Source organism: Andrena cerasifolii, chromosome 5 (genome assembly GCF_050908995.1).
Source record: "Andrena cerasifolii isolate SP2316 chromosome 5, iyAndCera1_principal, whole genome shotgun sequence".
NCBI lineage: Eukaryota > Metazoa > Arthropoda > Insecta > Hymenoptera > Andrenidae > Andrena > Andrena cerasifolii.
Window position 1 is genome coordinate 1,262,501 of NC_135122.1, and position 20,359 is coordinate 1,282,859.

General features: G+C 45.1%; 2 protein-coding genes across 2 annotated transcripts in view; one reads left to right on the forward strand and one right to left on the reverse strand.

Annotated features, from left to right (window-relative positions):
* The window catches only part of LOC143368818 (uncharacterized), a 252,712-nt gene that overhangs the window by 15,840 nt on the left and 216,513 nt on the right, over positions 1-20,359 (forward strand). The gene's annotated exons all lie outside the window — the stretch shown is intronic.
* On the reverse strand, positions 1,388-4,468 carry LOC143368955 (uncharacterized). The gene is made up of 2 exons (XM_076812217.1): positions 4,071-4,468; positions 1,388-3,993 (listed from the first exon to the last, which is right to left on the reverse strand). The coding sequence occupies exons 1-2, from the start codon at positions 4,325-4,327 to the stop codon at positions 1,407-1,409; spliced, it is 2,844 nt and encodes a 947-aa protein (XP_076668332.1). The 5' UTR covers positions 4,328-4,468; the 3' UTR covers positions 1,388-1,406.

The following is a 20,359-nucleotide window of genomic DNA, read 5'->3' on the forward strand; positions in this document are numbered from 1 at the left end:
CATGCAGCCATTTAAGAAATCCATGAGTGAAGAAAACTATGGCCACAAGAAGCTACAACTTGTGGAGGAATTGCACGCTCCAGCTCGAAGACATTTTCCTCGGAGGCGCGTCATAGTGCGTGGATACGACGATCTGTGGCAAGCTGACATTGTAGAAATGCGTCCATACTCGCGATTCAACCAGGGTCACCACTACATACTCACCGTCATCGTTGTGTTGAGCAAATATGCATGGGCGTTGCCGCTCAAGACTAAAAGTGGCGCTGAGGTGACTAAAGCGTTTGCAAAGATATTTAGAGATCGATATCCGAAAAATTTGCAAACCGATCAAGGAAAAGAATTTTACAACACCGATGTGCAGAAACTCTTGAAGAAGCATGACATTAATCATTATTCAACGTATTCGGTGATGAAGGCCTCCGTCGTAGAACGTTTCAATCGAACTTTGAAGAACAATATGTGGAAACTGTTTACGCTGAATGGAACCTATAGATGGACCGATTCGCTACCGCGTCTACTTGCAGAGTATAATGCGGGAAAACATAGAACCATCGGAATGCGTCCTTGCGATGTTACCCCTGCGATCGCCGACAAGCTGCTAGCCACCGTATACAGCAACCTAAAGATTGCTGCTCCAGCGAGATTCGAGTTGGGCGAGTTTGTGCGCGTGAGCAAATTTAAACCATCTTCGATAAAGGCTATACGCCGAATTGGACAACGGAGGTGTTCGAGATAGCCAAAGTACAGACAACTAATCCCGCGACGTATCTGCTCGTCGATTCCTGTGGAAAACCCGTTGCTGGAGGATTCTATGAACACGAGCTGCAACGCGTCACCGATCCTGATGTGTATCTAGTGGAAAAAGTGCTGCGTAGAAAGGGGGATAAGGTATACGTCAAGTGGTTGGGGTTTGATAAATCACACAAATCTTGGATAAATAAAAATAATGTATTGTAAAATAATAATAATAATACATGGTTCAATAAATACAATGTTGTACATATGTGTACAATTTATTTAACATTTTGCTGCCGGCGCCGTCGAAAATATCATTCAAAGGCAAATGCCAGCAGTTCGCAATCAACAAGAGATTTATCATAGAAATATTCACTATCACGTATAGCTTTAACAGCGCAGCACGAGTCTAAAGTTTCATCGACGACATCGCACCGCTATAACACGCTCGCAAATTTGAAAAATCTATACGAATGTGGCTATCGATGGTAGTAAATTTATTAATAAATATAAAAAAATGTTAAAATGGCAGCCTTTTGAAGAAGGCGAAGCGTTCCTTTTTTATTAAAAGAAGTTTTCCCGATTTCGCAAATTTGAAAACTTCGTCTCAACATGATGTGTAGTTTCATCAAGTTCATATTTCTTTTTTATAATATTTTTATAATGGAATTTTACAACGGAATTTTATAATGTCCCCAGGGCAGAGTGTCGGTCGAATCGGGTACGATATACCGCTTGTCGTCGTATGGACTTAGAGCGATTTTGGATTCTGAAATGGTGTACACTTTATGCAATTTAGACCGTATGCATGATTGTCTGCGAACCATTTCGATCTCCTTTTGCAAACACTGCGCGTAGTCGTCGAAAGTTATCGTTCTGGCTATGACGTTGGTCTTGACGCCTTTCGCTTTTTTCGTATCTTTTTTACCGTCTACGCGAAGTGCATACATTTTCGCTCTAAGACCTACGAATTCGATTATTATCATCCCATTATTTTCGTCCTTCATCAGCCCCGGAACCTTCTTATTTAAGCGCGGCATATTATATGTATTGTCAGTAGGATAATCGCTTGTGTCGAATCTATCGATATTGCGTTTCACGGACTCGTAGATATCATCGCATCGAATGTGATAGATGAGGCTATCAGTGTCTGTGTATAGAATTTTACATTTTTGGCCATATAGTGGAGACATGTACTCGTGATGAAATTCGTACAAACAAATTTTTGATATGTCTAGAATGCACATACCCACATATATCGGTTTGTTGAATTTCACCTCGAGTTTTCGCAATTCAACAGCTATTAAATTTTCCGAAAAAACACTTCTGCTGTGGAAATTCGGTTTCGCGATCATTGCCTCCGCGCCATATCGCCCTTCCCAATGTGTTAAAAGTTTTACGTCCACCTGATTTCGCACATTTTCCATAGTTTTACCGAATACTGCGTTGTTCATCAATTTGTACAAATTTTTTTCAAAGTCGTTTGTCGCGCATGTTCTAAACCGTGTATTGAGTTCGATGTAATCGCGGAGCCAGGGAGATTGAGCAAATTGAAGCGCGCGGTGTATCTTTGTAATACGAAGACCGTGACTCGTGCACTGCTGCAGGTTGCGATAATGGATAACGTAACGCTGCTTATCGTATACCGTCGCGAGTAACTTGTCCTGTCTGCTGCCAGGTGGTTTGGCACGCGTCGGGCAGAACGGTAGATCGGCGTGAGCGTCGTGCAGACGTTGCGGATATTCCAGATCTACCTCGAGAATGTATCCCGTGGGCGAATCGACAGCGATCGAAGACACGTCAAAATTTGCGACATCTTCGACCCATTGAAATTTGGCGTATGGTAGGGGCTGGCACATTGCCCATCCGTACAAGTTGTTCACGTCAAAGTACATCAAGTACGATGACTGTTCCGATGGGTTGTAAGATGACATGTACTTGTTATTGGCGTGTGCGTATCTTCCGGAACATTGGCTTAAACCGCCACGTATACCGCGTTCGATAAACATGACCATATCAATGTCTGTGAGCAATTCGAATGTAATTTTGGTATGTTTTAGCATGGCATCCCACGTAAAGCCAGGTAAAGTATAATAATGCGCTGAATCTAATCCGTAACTCTTGATACAACTTTCGCGAAAATTTTCAAAAATATCTGCCAATAACAAGACATCTGTTTTCAAATACAAGTCGCTGTATTCGCCCAAAGTTCTAATCCTGAAACGCTGCCAGACAATCTCGGCGTGCGCGTAATCGCTCTTGGATACAGTCTCACCCGTTAACGAACTGTAGAATGACTCGCGCGGTGGTAAGCATGGATCCTGCAGCTTGTTCGCGCAATCAAGGTATTCGTATGGAAATACACCCTTTCGCGTCAATAAATTGAAATCTTCGATGGATAATGTTTCAAATTCGGATCGTAAAATTTTTAATTTATCCGCGCTAAGAAAAGATGCTAATTTGTCGAGACTGGTATTGAGAAATTTGTATGAATCGATGAATCGCAATTTAATACATTTTCGCGAGTCTGAGTCAGCCGTATCTTCAACATTTTTTGTGAATGAAATGTACTTTTCTTTCGTTATGGGTAATACGTCAATGCTGCCTTCGAAAGCGGTAGCTATTTCCTCGATAATGAAATGCGAATCGTAGCCGGATAAATTATGGAAAACTATGGGGATGTAAAACGCATTTTTATAATTTAAATTGCACTCCGAATGTGCTGGGCCTCTAAAGCGTCCGGATAGATGGCAATGATCGCGAACTCGTACATCTTCAGCCTTGAATGGTTCTTCGCAAATATGACAGTGTGTTGCATCGCGAAATGTCGCCCATTGTTCGGGAGTTAAATCAAGCATGGGAACATTGTTGGTCAGAATGGGTTTGGCGAAGTTTGCAAAATTTTCCAGTTCGTTGACGAACCATGAAACACAATCCGCGTCGCGGCGACATCGATACGTCGACAGTGATGTATCGTACGAGCAATGCATATAATATGCAATGCTGTGCACTTTATGGTGTTGATACGCGCGCAATTTACTATCCATTTCACCCATTCGGTGATTGTCCTCTGTTTTTTCAATGATGCACTCAAGATCGGCGTACACCACGAAGGGGAGCCGCTCCTTCATACAGTGGTTGCTGAATTTGAGCAGATTGTTTCCTACGCTGGGCAACAGGATGGCGCAATCATTCATTTGCCCGCAGTCCAGCGAATGGGCCTCCAACTTCTCGGCAGATCCAAAGTAGTGCATGCATCTGCAAAAAATCAAAAATTTTTTTATTTAATTTTTTTCAACGATATTTTTCAACGTTTCATAAGTTTATGTACATACCGATCGCAGATGTATTTTTTTTCTCTGTGCCTGCTCAACTGCATGCTCACCAGTCGGGATAAGTTCTTGATCAGCACAAAGTGCCCTACATCGCCGTGCTCATGATTCGGCGTGTAGAGCAGATTGACGTGTCGATCCCTCTTTTGGCTGGTGAGACGCAGCGGAAAGACCGTCGATCCTTTCTCCATCCCGAACGTGTACACGTTGACGGAGATGCCGTACTGCCGCTCAAACTTCCCAAGCTGCTCTAGGGACATTGGAAACTCAATGTCTTGGAGATTTAGCACCAATGTATAATGTGGATATGAACTTGGTCGATGAGGGTTTCTTTCGGCGGGATGGAGAGCTGCGACCACTGCCCGCGCGAAGCAGGCGTTATCCTCGGATCGTACGCTAATTGTCGCTTTCTTCATCAATATTTCCCGTGGCAACTTGAAGTGGCACCCTGCGCGCAGCGGATTGTACTTATTAACGTTGACGGTTAGGTTGAGAATCCTCATCAATGCCCATCCACTATCGCGTTACTGAAACTCTTCCAACGATGCCAGGGTGGGTTCGATGACGCATCGTTGGTACCACTCCTGTAGATCACATGTACCGAAGAGTTCGCAGTTCCGGGTATTGATGCTTTTGCAAGCATGTTTGTCCCCCGCCACAAATTCGCCGTTGAACACAGTGTTCACTTTGAGGTTCTGACGTTTCCTCAAGGCGCCTCGTACATACTCCAGCACAATGGTCCCCGCATCCTCGAGGAAGTTGCGCGGCTCGATATAGTTCGAATTTAACACTGCACCAGTTAATACGCGGGTATCGAACGCAGTGCCTATTTCGCGCCACAAAAGTCCTGTGCTCGAATGTCCAGCACCTTCATGCACGAAACGTCCGCGCAACGAATATTTTAGTCCTTCGAGATGAGCGATTCGAGCAACCAGCGATTGCTGAACACCGATCGATAATCGCGGGCGTTTCACTCGGCTGTGTTCTTCCAACGATTCGATGCACTCGTTGCACCGTTCTTCCCACGCGAGGTATTCTTCCTGTGAAATCAATCGCGCAGATTGATCCAACAATTGGCGTTCTACTTGCGCGAATTCTCCCATGGTTGTAAATGAAATATGTCTTTTCCTCGCAACACGTTGCAACGATTTGAGGCTTTGTGCAGTTTAGAGTGCGCTTTTTAAGACTCATACCATGGTTTGGTATCTCTGCCTACCTCTTTTGGCGTACCCCCTCCCTCGAATGCACCGCATGCAAAAACGACGATCCGTCCCAGCATGGTTCTGTGCAGTTTCTACCGATACAGCATAATTCTTTCTATGATTCGCGCGTATGACGAATTAGCGCGCAAAATCATCCGACACAGTTTCTGCTGACGCCGCATAATTCTAAGATTCGGCGCTTTCACAGATATTATATTACATTCAACACGTGTCGAGACTTTTATCCTTGAAGGTGGGGCTCAAATTACATACAATCGCGCGATATGCTGCGATGTTAAGATTGGAAAACATTATGGAAAAAATGGTAGCTTTAAAATAAAATGCTGTGGTGGGGGAGGCAATTGCACCTCTATTTAAGCCGAGCTCTTGGACGCTATTCCATCAATCGCTCAGTAGCCTCAGTGACTTTGACGGAACAGACGGTACTCCGTAAAAAATATAGTGCACATCAAAATGTACAAACACAGCTTAAACGATTCATCCTGCGCAGCCGGCAACGATGGTGGGTTTCCAAATAAATGTGAACAACAGCAGCAACAACTACATCATCATCAACAATCCAGTATGAGGTATGTACACGTTACTATACACTTTTCATTTACTTCATTCACTGTAAACGCAAACGACCGAAGTATCAATTTCATGTACTTGTTTCTTACAGTTCTGGATCCGTATCGCTAAAAACGATGAAAACATCGAAACCATCAATCGTACGGATCCTGGGGCGTGATTATCCACTGACTGCAACAGCTTATAAACGTCTAACTATAGGAATTCGCATTGGTATGGATTTGTGTCACGTTGAGATCGCCATAGCCGACAATAAAGGCAGCGAGTTAAGCTTTTCAATGTCTACGTGGAAGCTCCTGCTACAAAACGAGGTGGACATACTCCAACGATTACGCAGCAACGCAACATCGCCCCAAACTCACATTATAATTGATCATTTACGACTAGAGTTCACGCGTATGCATGATGATCAACTTATTAAAATCACCGATAATCGCGTTGTCATATATATGACTGAAGCCACGATGTGTAAATTATTCGCGTACAATCATTGCATTGAACATATGTATACGTGGCTAACTGAAAATATGTACTCTGTAAGCAGTAAATATGCCACTTTCGTAGACGCTCTACGTAGCGCTACCGCGCCAACAGATTATGTAAAATTAATTTCTGAAAGCGAACACTTCGAACAGCATTCATTGATTGATTGTGAATTGTTAACATGTGCAATCAATCATATTGTGCATGATGCTCGTAGTAAAAAATGTTAAATTATATTCTTTTATGATTTGTACCATTTCATTCATCCATCATTCTCCCCGTCATCTAATTTTAAGATTCCGCGTTTCTGTGTTACATTTCATTCTTCGCGCCGCCAAGTGACATCACCCTGCACGGCTGCTCCAGAGGAGTCGAATTACGCGAGATCGCGCGATACGCAGCGACGTTAAATCGGAACGCTTTGAAATACAGTTAGCTTTAGAATGCATGCGATTCTATCCCCTATGTAGTGGTGTCTCTTTCCCTCCTAGAATTTTAACTTTAAAGTAATGCTCCTCTCTTTCCCTCGAAGACGCGGTGTTGAGAAACGCCGATCTTTCCCGACATAGTCCGAAACAATTTCTGATAAAATTTCTCATAAAAATAAATTATTATTATACGCCGACGTTGCCAAACGGTGTGTGTGTGTGTGTGTGCGCGCGTGTGTGTGCGTGTGCGTGTGCGTGTGCGTGTGTGTGTGTGTGTGTCACATATGTGACGCTCCGTTGGTTTCGCTATATGTACCATTCGGAAAAGACTAATGTCAGAGACGGCGTTTGGGGGAGTTGGTTAGGCGGCTGACTCGTACCGCGGAGGTCTTGGGTTCGAGCCCCGTCGCCCCGAGAAGTTTTTTCATTTATATTAATATCATAAAATTAATATTTCCTTCCTTACCGACAGTCTGTTGTACCACGCTCCAGAGTAGCACCTTCCTTACCGACAGTCTGTACCACGCTCCAGAGTAGCGCACCGTCACCCCGCGGTTCCTCCTCCTCCTCCTCGATGATACCCCCCACCACTCCGCCATCTCTATGACGTCATCCGCCGCCAGCCCGCCGACAAAAAAACAAATTTTCAAATTTGAGTTTCAAGGTCATGATCATGACCTTGAAACTCAAATTTGAATTAGAACCCCCATTGCCATACTACTATCGACGGAGACTACAGGATATCGCAATTGACCCACAACCCGGGCTTGTACTACGAAAGGATCAGACCCCTCCGAGTATTCCATACCCAATGGAGGCTGGTTACTGGCATAGGAGTCGCGGAAGTACTAGCTTCGAGACCGCAGTTTCAACCCCAGATAGACCGGATGAAGGCAATATGTAATACAAATAATTGGACGCCTTGCCCGGCCGACGCCCTTAACGCGGCCTTGCAACGAAAACTCCTCGACAGTAAACGCTACGAGGAACTGCTACTCAGCATTCTGGGAAAATCACCGCTCCGCCGCACCAGGCGATCGGTACCGTTAGGATTCATCGGATCGCTGAGTAAGGCCCTTTTCGGAACTTTAGATAGCGACGACGCCCAATATTACAATAAGGAAATAGATAAACTGTACAAGGATCAAAACCACTTAGCCGAACTGTTAGGAAACCAAACACACATTGTAAAATCCGAATTCCAGGATATACACAACACACTAAAAGCTGTAACGGGTTCCGTGCAAAACATGGGCGATAGAATTAAGGAAATAACGGCGGGTACATTACAATTAGACGAACGAGAAACAAAAGTAGAATTACAATCAGCCTTTTCGACATGGACATTTTTGATGACCAGGCACGTGGACGAGTACGTGACCGCGCTCATCATAATTGCGGACGCGCTTACGTTCGCGAAACTCGGTATCTTACATCCGGCCGTATTGTCCCCCAGTCAGCTTGCGCAAACTTGCGAACGAATTCGCGAAACCACGCCATACGAATTCCCGCTGACTCCAGAAGAATTAAATTCCGAACAATTACAAGGGGTGACCAAATTAAACGTAGCCTACATACAGGGACGAATCATCTTGTCACTCGACATCCCCTTACTAGACCAAATTCCCTTCGACCTTTATCACCTACAACCGTGCCCTTCGTTCCAGTCTATCTCAACCAATGTCTCTACCCCTATATTCATAGTACCAAGAACACAGTATTTGGCAATCAGCCAAACCAATACCCAATACTTCATGCCCAACGAGAACTACATCACAGCATGCAGGAAGCACCCTCGGATGTACATGTGCGAACTCAGTATACCGCTCCAGGACTTGGAGAACGCACCGAGCTGCGAGACGGATGCGTTGTTAAGACCACAGAACATCAAGTGGTCTAGTTGCAACATCAAGGCCCTTCCCGGAAGTCGAACCTTCCTCAAGAAGATGGTCGCACCCAACACCTGGTTATATTCCATCAAAGACACCCAGGCCCTGCAGATCCAATGCAACAAGCACGCGGCCGGATATGAAATGCTCCGGGGGGCAGGAATATTACAACTGAAGAGAGATTGTCAGGCTAAGATCGGCACCGATCAGGTTTGGGCATCCGGAGTTGACACCGAGACATTGACAACCGTTTACAAACCATCCATCGACATAGACATCTCAGGAATCCTGCCAACGCTCACGGAACACCACGTAAAAATCTTGTCCGACCATCAAGGAAAGGAGCCCCAGGGGACCCTTCACGACGCCCATGCGGTAGCAAACGCAGTCGCCCTGGAAGACATCGAAAGACAAGCAAGGGAGCTGGCCACCCATCATCGTACCGAAAACCTAACAACTTATGTTACCTATGGACTGCCCGGACTGGGAGGAATTTTCATCGTTCTCCTTATTGTCTGGATTGGATACCGTTTTTTGAAGGCACGCCGCACACAACATCGCAAGCCCTCAAGGACCAAGACAAAAGTGGATATAGAGATGGTACCATCCCGTCCCCCTCCGCAAATAATTTCAAGACCCCGTCCTCTTGCTATTACATCCTTTCCTCCAGACCTACCCGTTATACCGCCCACGAGGACAAATGAAAAAACTCAGGTAGAACAAGCGAGAAAGTTCGCGGGCTCCGAGCCATACTTCGAAATATTCTAGACCGTAGCTGCTGACCGTAGCAATAAACCCCACGCGATACCTGTAGAATCAATCCTCGCGATGCGCTCTGCTGCGAAAATTAGGTAGTAGGGACAATAGCATATAAGACATCAATCAAGCGAGCGAGAGACAGTCGTTAGAAAATTCTTACAACAACGAGAAAATGGAGTATCGCACCTTTAACGATTCAAAGCACGTCCGCGCATCCCTGGCAGAGGCCGTCCTCCCGCGCCGCCTCCAAGGACCCTTCGGACGGAGGCTATGCGTGCGTCCGGAGACGACGTGCACGGGGGAGGACGGACGCGTCTGGGCGTTAAAAACCCAGACACTGTGCGGGGTATGCGCGTGGACGAACCCACCGGAAAATTTCAACGATTACCGCAAGCTAGCGGTGCACTGGTTGGCGAGTGAGACCAGGGCCGTCGCACTAACCAGGTGCACCCAGTGCCGGAGGCGCCATCTAAGATGGTCTGTGCCCGGAAATTGCACCGGTTGTATCCGGGCAATGGTGGAAGCAGAACCGCGATTTCTCCCGGCCTTCCCGATTCTGGAGGCACCAAGGCCGTTGGAGCCTCCCAAACCCCGGGATGTGCCCTGGGTGATCCCCGCCGGAGCGGAATAAAGGAGCACCTCTCGCATTAGATAAATACCAACAAAATTGTAACACTTAAAAGTGACGCGATCCGATTCTAATTTTTTCGGTTTTTCATTTCTATTCGCAGCAGAGCGATCAGGCCATTTATCACCACCCACCAGCGCCATTACCTTGTTTTTTTTCTTTTCTGTAAATTATTTTATAACAATATATGGGTTTTCTTTTATGGGTTAATTATGACTCATTCATTAGTTTCTCCTTGCATCCCCTAGTTTTAAGTGCGTTATTCATAGTATTAAGACGCGGAAAAAGCGTACGCGCCGACAGCTACGCACGGGTTGACGACGAAACAGCCTCCCGAGGCCGTTTCGTGTCTAAGTGGGGTGGTGTTACATGGGCCCTTTAGGTCCATCCCGTGCTTGCTGTCCACGCGTCGCTTTTGTTTCGCAAGGGCAATCCAGCGGAATCGCCTCGCGTGTAGCAATCGAGTGGTGCTGAGCCCGTGGCAACAGCGATGGGGACAGCGACCGCGCTCGGCCCAATTCCCCAATTATTTCTCAATAATCAGGGAATTGGTGAAGCAAGCGACAGCTGCCGACGGGGCAGTTTCCCCCATTCGTAGGGATCGTTCGAGGTTCGGCCCGTGATCGGGAGCCGCTAAAAGATTCATTCTTATTCGAGTGCTCGAGTTAGGAAGTCGCGACGGACCAGAGGACCGTCTAGATACCGCGACCACGTCTCCACGCAGATTCCGCGAAGCGCGATCGGCCGATAGTAATTCGTAAGAAGGGTAACTCCGTCCGACACACAGGAAACGGCATAGCCGGGAGAGCCCTTGCACGTCAATCGAGACCGACGTAGGACCGCTTAGAAGTACGTTAGAGACAGTGCGGTACGACGGGCTCTAGGCCACCGACATCCGAGAAGCACAGCGAGCGACCACAACCTACCCATGGGTCAGCGACACTGCGAGCGACCGAAACACGAGTCGGCAAGCGTGCCGCGCGACACCCGAGCGACACAGCGAGCGACAGCTGAGACGAAGCGCTGTCTCGAGGTAGGATAATCTTATTTATGTAACAATATATTTATTCTTAACGTTTCTCCCTTATATCCCCTGTACTTTATTCTTTCAACCCCTTGTCACCTTCCATATTCCCGGTAAGTATAGTCAAGGTGGGCCTTAGCCCTTCGATAGAGCAAGAACCCGGTAAATCATTCCAACCGCTCGGGGTGATTTACAGGAGTCCTATATCGGGACGTAACACCACTATTGAAAACAAATTCTCAGGTTTTGTCCACTTTCCAGAGCATGTAACAGCAATAGCTTAGTAACATCGTTTAGCGTCACGTGAGGCATCCGCCATTGCACTTTAAGTAATTAAATTTCTGGCTCCAACATCGGCGATCCTATTAGAGAATTGTTATCGTTGCGCGATCATATTAAAATCAATTCGTGACGCGCATTAATAATCATGCGTTTATAGTTCTCACAAAATCCCCGCAAATATTTGAGTGGGAGGCAAAAATTGAAATGATTTTTCAATATGGGTCCATCGCGTCGTTTTAAGCACCATCCAGCAATCTCCATATTTTTGGCTTCGCCAGGTGTTACCAACACATAGTTTTTAAGCGTGCTAGTTATTCCAACGTTTCTGTTACGATCAATCTCCACGCCATTCAGCTCGTATCGAATCTCATCGAATAAGAACGCTATGCAATTATTTCCCAACGTCGCCGTTAATGCATCGTTTGGCTTATTTATCTCCAACTTCCCCTCCAGGTAGAGGAAACATTCACATGGCAATGTGTATAAATCCTGCTGCTGTATAGGTATTCTTATCTCATCGCTGTACCCAAACGTCGTGTTGACGTAAGGGTTGTATGTGTGAGTCTCGAGCTTGACGATGCGATCATCAAACGTCGTCTTCCCTCCAATGTTTAGAATGTCAACCATTTTTTTCAACTTAAATGCGTACAATGAATCCCAATGATTTAAAAAATGCAATGTTCGCAGCAGTGAGCCTCTTCTTTTTAGCGTGATCAAAGCTGTTGCAGTTGTTGTTGTAAACAATTTCACTTGGAAGAAACGGGTTTCTGGAGTCGTTCAATACAAGCATCTCTTTCGTTCTCACCACGCGTATTATCGTCGTCGTCGTCGTCGTACGTGCAGTCTGATGGTAATCTCTTCACCTCGAAATTCAAGCAACCGTCCGTCTTGATCCACAACGCGTATCGTTAGATCCGAAATGACCTGTGCGGTGATTGGATGGTAAATGATCTGTGCGGGTGTTTCCGATATCTTATATCCTGGTGGGATTCCCGGAGAAAATTCATGTATCGTGTGTACACGTGTCCCATTGTTGTACGCACCAGCGGTCACGATACATTCTACGCGAATAATGTTCACGTTCATGATATTAATCGGATCGTCCGATTCGTGCCACTGTCCCGGTTCTAATACCCGATTCGTCGAGAATCTCAGTAACGACCCAATGTTATTGGGCTTTTTGTAAAGTCTACGGCGAACCGACAGTACAGCTCGCTTTTCATGGTGGTGTTGTTGGCGCGCAACAGTATAGGATACATATCGTTGTCACCATCGTCATTGTTGTCATCGGTGCCACCGAGATTTTGAGGATACCGTTCGAGTAATCGCTGCTTCAAATACTTGGCAATGGCGTCTAGTTCGTAGGTACCGTGGGGAATCGTAATGTATTCATGGATGATGTCAACGCTGCTGTTGACATCATAGTTTACGGCGAAGTAGAATTTATCGTTGCTCGAGTCGATGTTCGGTATTCTGTGATAAGTTTCAAAGGTTGTTAGACCAAGCTCGTAATCATTGTCGCTCAAATCTATGAGTGGAAAGTAGCTCACCGCGAGGGTGCTACTCTTGCCGGTTAGAGTGAATGTTAACGACATATTCCAAGCTTTACGACTGGACCCGTACTGAATCAAAGTGGTGAGAAGTCAATCCTTAAATTTGCGGCCAATCGTTTGTAGAAAGCGTAGACATAGTTATCCACAATTGCTCTGATCGTACTTCTGATAAGACATTCGATTGTATTCGATTTTCACTACATCTTTATCCAGATATTGTACCAATTCCTTAGGCGGTCGAAGATTCACAAAGCTGTCGAAGTATTCAGCTCGACGCCCTCTCTTCGCATACGCTACCCAATGAGTCCCCGGTCCCTCGACATTGTCCAAATTGACGATACCGCTCTCGTTTCGACATTGTTACGTGCTGCGGGCTCTAGTGTTCGAGCGGCACATTTATACACGCAATTTTCGATTATGGGTACCCCACAGTCTTTAGACTATCGGAAAGTGCTGTATTGGGTAAATAAAAAGCAAGGAGGCTCGCCGCACTCGTAACAGTCAATTCCTTTAATTTTTAAATATCTATTTACCTTATCAGAAGGAAAAGGGGTAGATGTTGGGATCGTTGGTGCTCTAGTCCCATATGGGTCTTTTCAATGGAATCAGACAGGTAATTAATGAGTATAATTTATGATAATAAAGGTTTAATATTGTAAAAGTGAATGAAAGCAAAAGAACATAACAAACTGTGGAAATATTCAATGAATCACTTCATAAAATAATAATCAGAGATAACTCCTGACTAGGAGAATCCCATAATGCTTTGATTGTCAGAAATTATCGTTACACTCGATCGAATATTAACAATGTAATAAAGTTTACAGAAAGAGATAAAAGGCGCAACTCATTAGACAGTCGATATTGTATTTACAAATATATTTTTGTGGTTTTCGGTTGGAATGGTTTCCTGTGTTCTGATGATATATCTAAATCAGAAAAAGAGATGAAACGCGAACACACACACACTTGGTTATCTAACGAATAGATCTGAATTGAATTTTAAACGAGACTGAATAATAGTGATTTTAACAGAACGAAATGAATAATACTTTTAGTTTATAGTTAAGAAATTAATATTGTAAGCAAAGTTTAGTAAAATGATTATTTCACAAGGTTGATTCTTTTCCGCGGTTTCAAAATAGACCGGGGAACTCTCGGTCTAAAACACTTGCGGACCCAGCGACACGCACCTCACGATTTATCGTCACAGAGTGTCGCAGCTTCACGCTCTCGGCAACGACCAGAGTGGGTCCGTACCGAAAATGCTTACGCTGCATTTTATCGCTCAGCCGCGCTACCGTGGGCCCGTCTACTTAACGAGGCGGTGTGTGTGTGTTCACGTCTATCCATCAGATTCCTGATTCAAATATTTGATCAATCTCTACGGAACATTCGCACGTACAGGAAAACACGAAATCCCACATCTTGAAAAACATACAATTTCGCACAGCTGAGGGCTCTCCCTCAATGTTCATAATTTCACAACACAATTTCATACACAATTTCTGACTAGGGGAATCCCACAGTCGTTGGACTATCAGAAATTGTATTAAGCATTTGACTTTAACAACAATTTTTAATTAATTAATAATTCGCACGTGCGACAAAACCGTGGGAAGGCGCGGTTTCCTGCACCGGATGTAGGGTATACAATTCTGTCAATCTTCTAAGAAACGATCCAGTCTGTGCATTCCTGCTGTAATCGTTAGTGGTCATATTACAATTTTTTAACGCGACGGTCAGAGGTGCTCTCAACGAGGGCTCCCCCACAATGCTGCAAGGCATTGTTGAAATACATCCCTGCCGCTTACACAAAACGGATTCGGCACAATAGGAGAACCACTGGTCGTTTCGCACGCGACTATCTCGTGAGAACGCCGCTGCGTCAGCACCGCCTTATCTATTGCGCGGAACGGCAATGTGTCGAGGCGACGACGCTCCAAGAGAGAGGTTTTTACTCTATCAAGAATATTAATTAATAGGCAGGAGTATGATCAACAAGAGATTTCCCATAACGGTAGGCGTTGTTGATGCATACCCTGACCAAAAAGAAAAATCTTACGTTCCGAACGTAACATCCCTCCCTCCTTGGAACCATCGTCGTCCTCGACCATGTATATTGAAGGTGTAAGGTTCGGTAGCGTTTATGGTCGTATATGTATATGGACGTATATGCTCAGGTTGCATTGGACTAGGGAGTTCCCATAATGTTTGCACATTGTCACAATGCAATCCTGTTACAATTAAGTGGTTTGAAATAGGGGCTCATACATACAGTTGTGCGTTACGTGCAGAAAATGGTTGCGTTTGTACCTTGTTGATCGCGTAATTTGGGTACTGCCGATACATATGTGTATTTGCTTGGTCCTGTGATCCCTTGTTACTACCTCGTAGGCGCAGGTTAATGTAGGTTTACCGATGTTTTGGCACCGCTCTACGTCAACTATGCCTATTTCGGGGGCCTCTCGCAGCAAACCGCAGATGTCCTCGTCGGAAATTCCTTGACTTTCCCTACAGTGGACCTCCACCAAGCCATTGAGGAACTGCAGAAACCAACCTCCGACGCTGGGATGCATGTTGTGTGCAGTCAGAATCCTGAGATTCTTCATTTGTCGCAGTAGTTCTAGCGTGAATTCCCCCTTGATGTTGGTGCATCCGCTAATGTTCAAGGACGTTACATCCTTCATATGCAGCGCAATTTCCAAAATGAGGCCAGAGGCTACCCATCCGCAAAACGTAAGGCTCAGGTTAGTCACATTTTTGTACTTGCAGGGAAAGGAAACCGCTATCTCCACTGGCCCCAGTTTTAGCTCAACAAACTCTCCTCTCTGGGCTGCCTCATTGTCCTCCTCTGTTTCCATTTCAGGACCAATCTCTTTAAACGAGCAAAAATGAAACCTTATTACCTATAAAGTGGAGTGTAGGTTAGTATTGTCGATTAATGCTTGTAGAATGCTGTGATCTGTCAAATCATCGCATCTACAGGGTGTCCCACTTAGGAATGGACAGCGCGATATCTCTTAAAGTATTGTCGATAAAAATATTAAAAAAATAGGGAATTGCATGGTTCGAGAGGGCCCATTTATTAGCGCGAACGAATTTTGTTTTCGATTATTATTTTAAAAGGCACGATGGTCAAGTTCGGTTTTTCAAATGGAACTATTTTTTTTGAAGACCTGAGTTGATAGTGCGTTCCAAGACAAATTCAATAAGCTTTAATGTATACACTTTATTTCCACTGGTTTTTAAGATATTGCGCTTGCAAATTTACTGATTTTCATTGCAAGAAACCCCTCTGGAATGGCAAAACCGGGGGCGGTCTTACTGGCGCCACGGGTGGCACTGCCTGTTGAAATGGATACTTACCTGGCAAAGGTCTACGCCAGAAATGGCAGGCCCAAAGGCTGGACAATTCTTTTCCGTCAGAAATGCTACTTAGGTAGGTACATCTGCGGTATCGAGAAGCGCATCGTTACTTTTATTTTGCACTTGCTTCTACGCTCGGATGGCCGGTTCTTTTGGGAGGGATGCAAGTTAGATTGGTTAGGTTAGGAGGAGTGAAAGTTGCTGGACTAAATTTCAACCATAGAGAGCAGATTGTATCAGAACCAATCGGATTTGCATCCCTCACAAACGGTTGCTCTCTTGAAGAGGCCCTCGTCACAGCAATATCTCCTCCCCAATGCCCACCTTCTCCTTGACGAGCGTCGGGCGACTCCTGCCCGAGAGGAATACGATTTACTTTAATTATAGTACATGTGTGTTTTGTAATAAAGTGTTTCTATCGTCTCCTGAATTCAATAACTGGCGTCCAGACATCTACGCTCCTACAATCCACCGGCAATAATCCTCGTGGAGAGACACAGGAAGAAAAGGGGTAGCCTGCTGTCGACGCGTGATCCTCTCGAGTATAAACACGAGCTTCGATATCAAAACAAAAGCGTGCGTTGACGTATTTCGTGCGAGAGAAGGTGGGCATTGGGGAGGAGGTGTTGCTGTGACGAGGGCCTCTTCAAGAGAGCAGCCGTTTGTGAGGGATGCAAATCCGATTGGTTCTGATACAATCTGCTCCCTATGGTTGAAATTTAGTCTAGCAACTTTCACTCCTCCTAACCTAACCAATCCAACTTGCATCCCTCCCAAAAGAACCGGCCATCCGAGCGTAGAAGCAAGTGCGAAATAAAAGTAACGATGCGCTTCTCGATACCGCAGATGTACCTACCTAAATAGCATTTCTGACGGAAAAGAATTGTCCAGCCTTTGGGCCTGCCATTTCTGGCGTAGACCTTTGGCAGGTAAGTATCCATTTCAACAGGCAGTGCCACCCGTGGCGCCAGTAAGACCGCCCCCGGTTTTTTGCCATTCCAGAGGGGTTTCTTGCAGTGAAAATCAGTAAATTTGCAAGCGCAATATCTTAAAAACCAGTGGAAATAAAGTGTATACATTAAAGCTTATTGAATTTGTCTTGGAACGCACTATCAACTCAGGTCTTCAAAAAAAAATAGTTCCATTTGAAAACCCGAACTTGACCATCGTGCCTTTTAAAATAATAATCGAAAACAAAATTCGTTCGCGCTAATAAATGGGCCCCCTCGAACCATGCAATTCCCTATTTTTTTTATATTTTTATCGACAATACTTTAAGAGATATCGCGCTGTCCATTCCTAAGTGGGACACCCTGTACTTATGTCTAAATAGTCTAAGCTCTGCAACTCCTGGAGCATTTTTGATAAATTTTCGGATTTTAATATTGTACAGTCGTGAAGGGTGAGCTGTTGAAGATCTTTGTTTACAGCTAACAATGATCTGCCGGTAATGTTTGTTCCCAGTGCACAGAACGATTTCAGGTGTCTGGCAGATGAGAGCACATTGAACAACCCTGGGTCCACTGGTCCGTCGCATTTCCCTAATATGAGGCGGGTCAATCGTGAGGCTACGGATTCCATTTCCCTCAACGTTGTTGGTCTGATCGTCAAAGAGGTTAGATTTATTGTTTCGAGTTCAGGGCAACATCTTATAGCAATGGAGATAACCTGAGGCCTTAAACATTTTGCCAAGGATTCCTCGTTTATTCCTATGCTTCTCAGGTGGCTACCTGCTCTCTTCATGAGCCAGTAAAAAGACTCCGTGCTTACTGTCTTTCCTTCCCATGCATTGGGCCAGCACCAGTTATTCAGGTCGATATGGCGAAGACCGTGATATGAGGCAAGGCTTCCAAGTCGCCATCTTCTAGAGACCATTTCTAAGCGCCTCCTGTCTGCAAACGGCAAATAGCTAACAATTTTGGAAATACATTCTATTGGGAGTGGAATCCGTTCACGCAAATCAAGGCCAGGGAATGGGTTCACATCGGGTCGTGGGATAATTAGGTTGGTACTGTGCCACGAATCCGCCATCAGCACCCTCAACTTCCTCTTATGGCATATTATTCCGACGTCCGCCGCAGCCAAAGCCTTCCTTGCTCCCTCTGGTGTTTGGAATGTTAGGAATGCCTGATTTCCGGTTGGTTTCCTTGTCACCACCGCGTGCTTGACTCCATACGGGCGGAATATCTCGAGTAACTTCTCTTTTTTAGTATACGGCGCCAAACGGCTGATAAATAGTCGCCGTTCTGCGGAATTTTGGTGCGACTGACTAGACGATGCCATTTCGTTAATGCACTACAGACAGTCACATAAAAACAAGATCAAAATTATAAAATAACAAAATTATTATCAAAGAAGGAAAAGAACATTAGAAAAATCGTAACTAACAACAATTTCTGACAAGGGGATTCCCATAGTCCTTGGACTGTCAGGGTTTGTTATTATACATATTTCTAACAGTTTATTATTGCTCTCTGAATAGGCAACGATGGTCTGTTTTCCGAAAGAGACGATTCTTGCAACGGTATTGCAGCAGGTTGATTGGCTGAAGCTTCCTCAGGTTCGTGTTTCGGGCCCCGTTTCCTCAGGAACCGTATCTTGCATAGGGTCTTCAGTGGATTCCAGAAATAGTAGATCATCAATCCTATTATAATTAAGGCCTGTGCCGCTATTGTTCCATACGTCAATGACAAATGTGATTTTTTTGCTCGATGAATCAGATGGGCTGTTGTAACCGGCCAAGGACCGACAGTTACAACCACCGCACATTCCGATAACACGCGCGAGCGTCAAAGCGCGGGCAGCAACCCGCGAGCACCGTCAGCGTTTCCGCCGAAAACGCCCAAGAGCGACCTGAAGGACGTGACCCCTCTGGTCCCCGCTTCGCCCCGATTTAGCTATAAGACTCTGTACAAACTGCGAGCGGGCGCTCTCTGACTAACGACAGACACACGATACAGTACGCGCTTCTCCTGTCACCCAGATCGGGACAGAATAAACTTGTTTAACCTTACGGTGAGTTCCAACTCTTTAACCCGCAACGATCCCCTACCTTCGGTTTCTAACCGAATATCCTCGTCCCGGCATTATCACCCGAACCTATCGGAGCCCGTTGGACGACGACTGCGAAGGACGACCCGGTGCTCCCCGAGATTCTAGCCAGAATCTCGACCCCAGGCGCCTTGGCACAACAGTATATTAACTTCAATCCCTAGTATGTAGGCTGTACGGAACCAATCGTACAGAGTACGTCGAGACCCAAAAGCGTAACAATCTAATATATGAATTAAAATAAGAATTTAACTATCGACGCTGCTGAGGGTTTCGTATAACGGCAGAAATCCGTCTTAAGTCACGGAGAAGACACCGAAATAGGTGCGCAATAGCTCAAATTCTGCAGTAAACAAAACTCTCGGATAGCCCGCTGGAACAATTTATTCAGGTGAATCCCACGGTAGATGGTTGGGAGATTTCATCTCCCATCGTCCTAATTGTCATGTGACAAACCTGGAGAAGAAGTGACCAATAGCCCTATAAAAAGGGACTGATCACCCGCGGAGCTCATTACCATATTATCATATTACCGTTATTACCATTTTTACCAGTTTTGTTTTATCAATTACCACATTTACCATTTTTATTAGTACTACTATTTTTGCGATTACCATAACCACCAGTTTGTGTATTACTATTGTTTAATACGCATTTAATTATTAAAATACTTGAAGTGTTGAAACCTCGTTACAGTAAAAATAAAGGTAAAATTTTATGTTATACCAGTGAGTGAATTGTTTCCACCCTCAACTCCCCAAATCCAAATCAAGCGTTCGTCTTGTGGAATAGTGAAATCAAATACGAAAATGCACATTGACAGTTTACGGGTTGCGCTGATTGAAGGTATTACCTATAAGCAGAACGTTGCCCGCGGTTTTACCAGAGATTAAGCATAACGCGTGATCGACGCGATAGATTTAAATATAAATGAAATTCTAAATAAATGTTGCGAATGAGGGAAAATCACGCTCGCCTCTGCCGATGGTACCACCAAAGAGCAGAACGTTGCCCGAGGTGGCGCCTGGTGTGA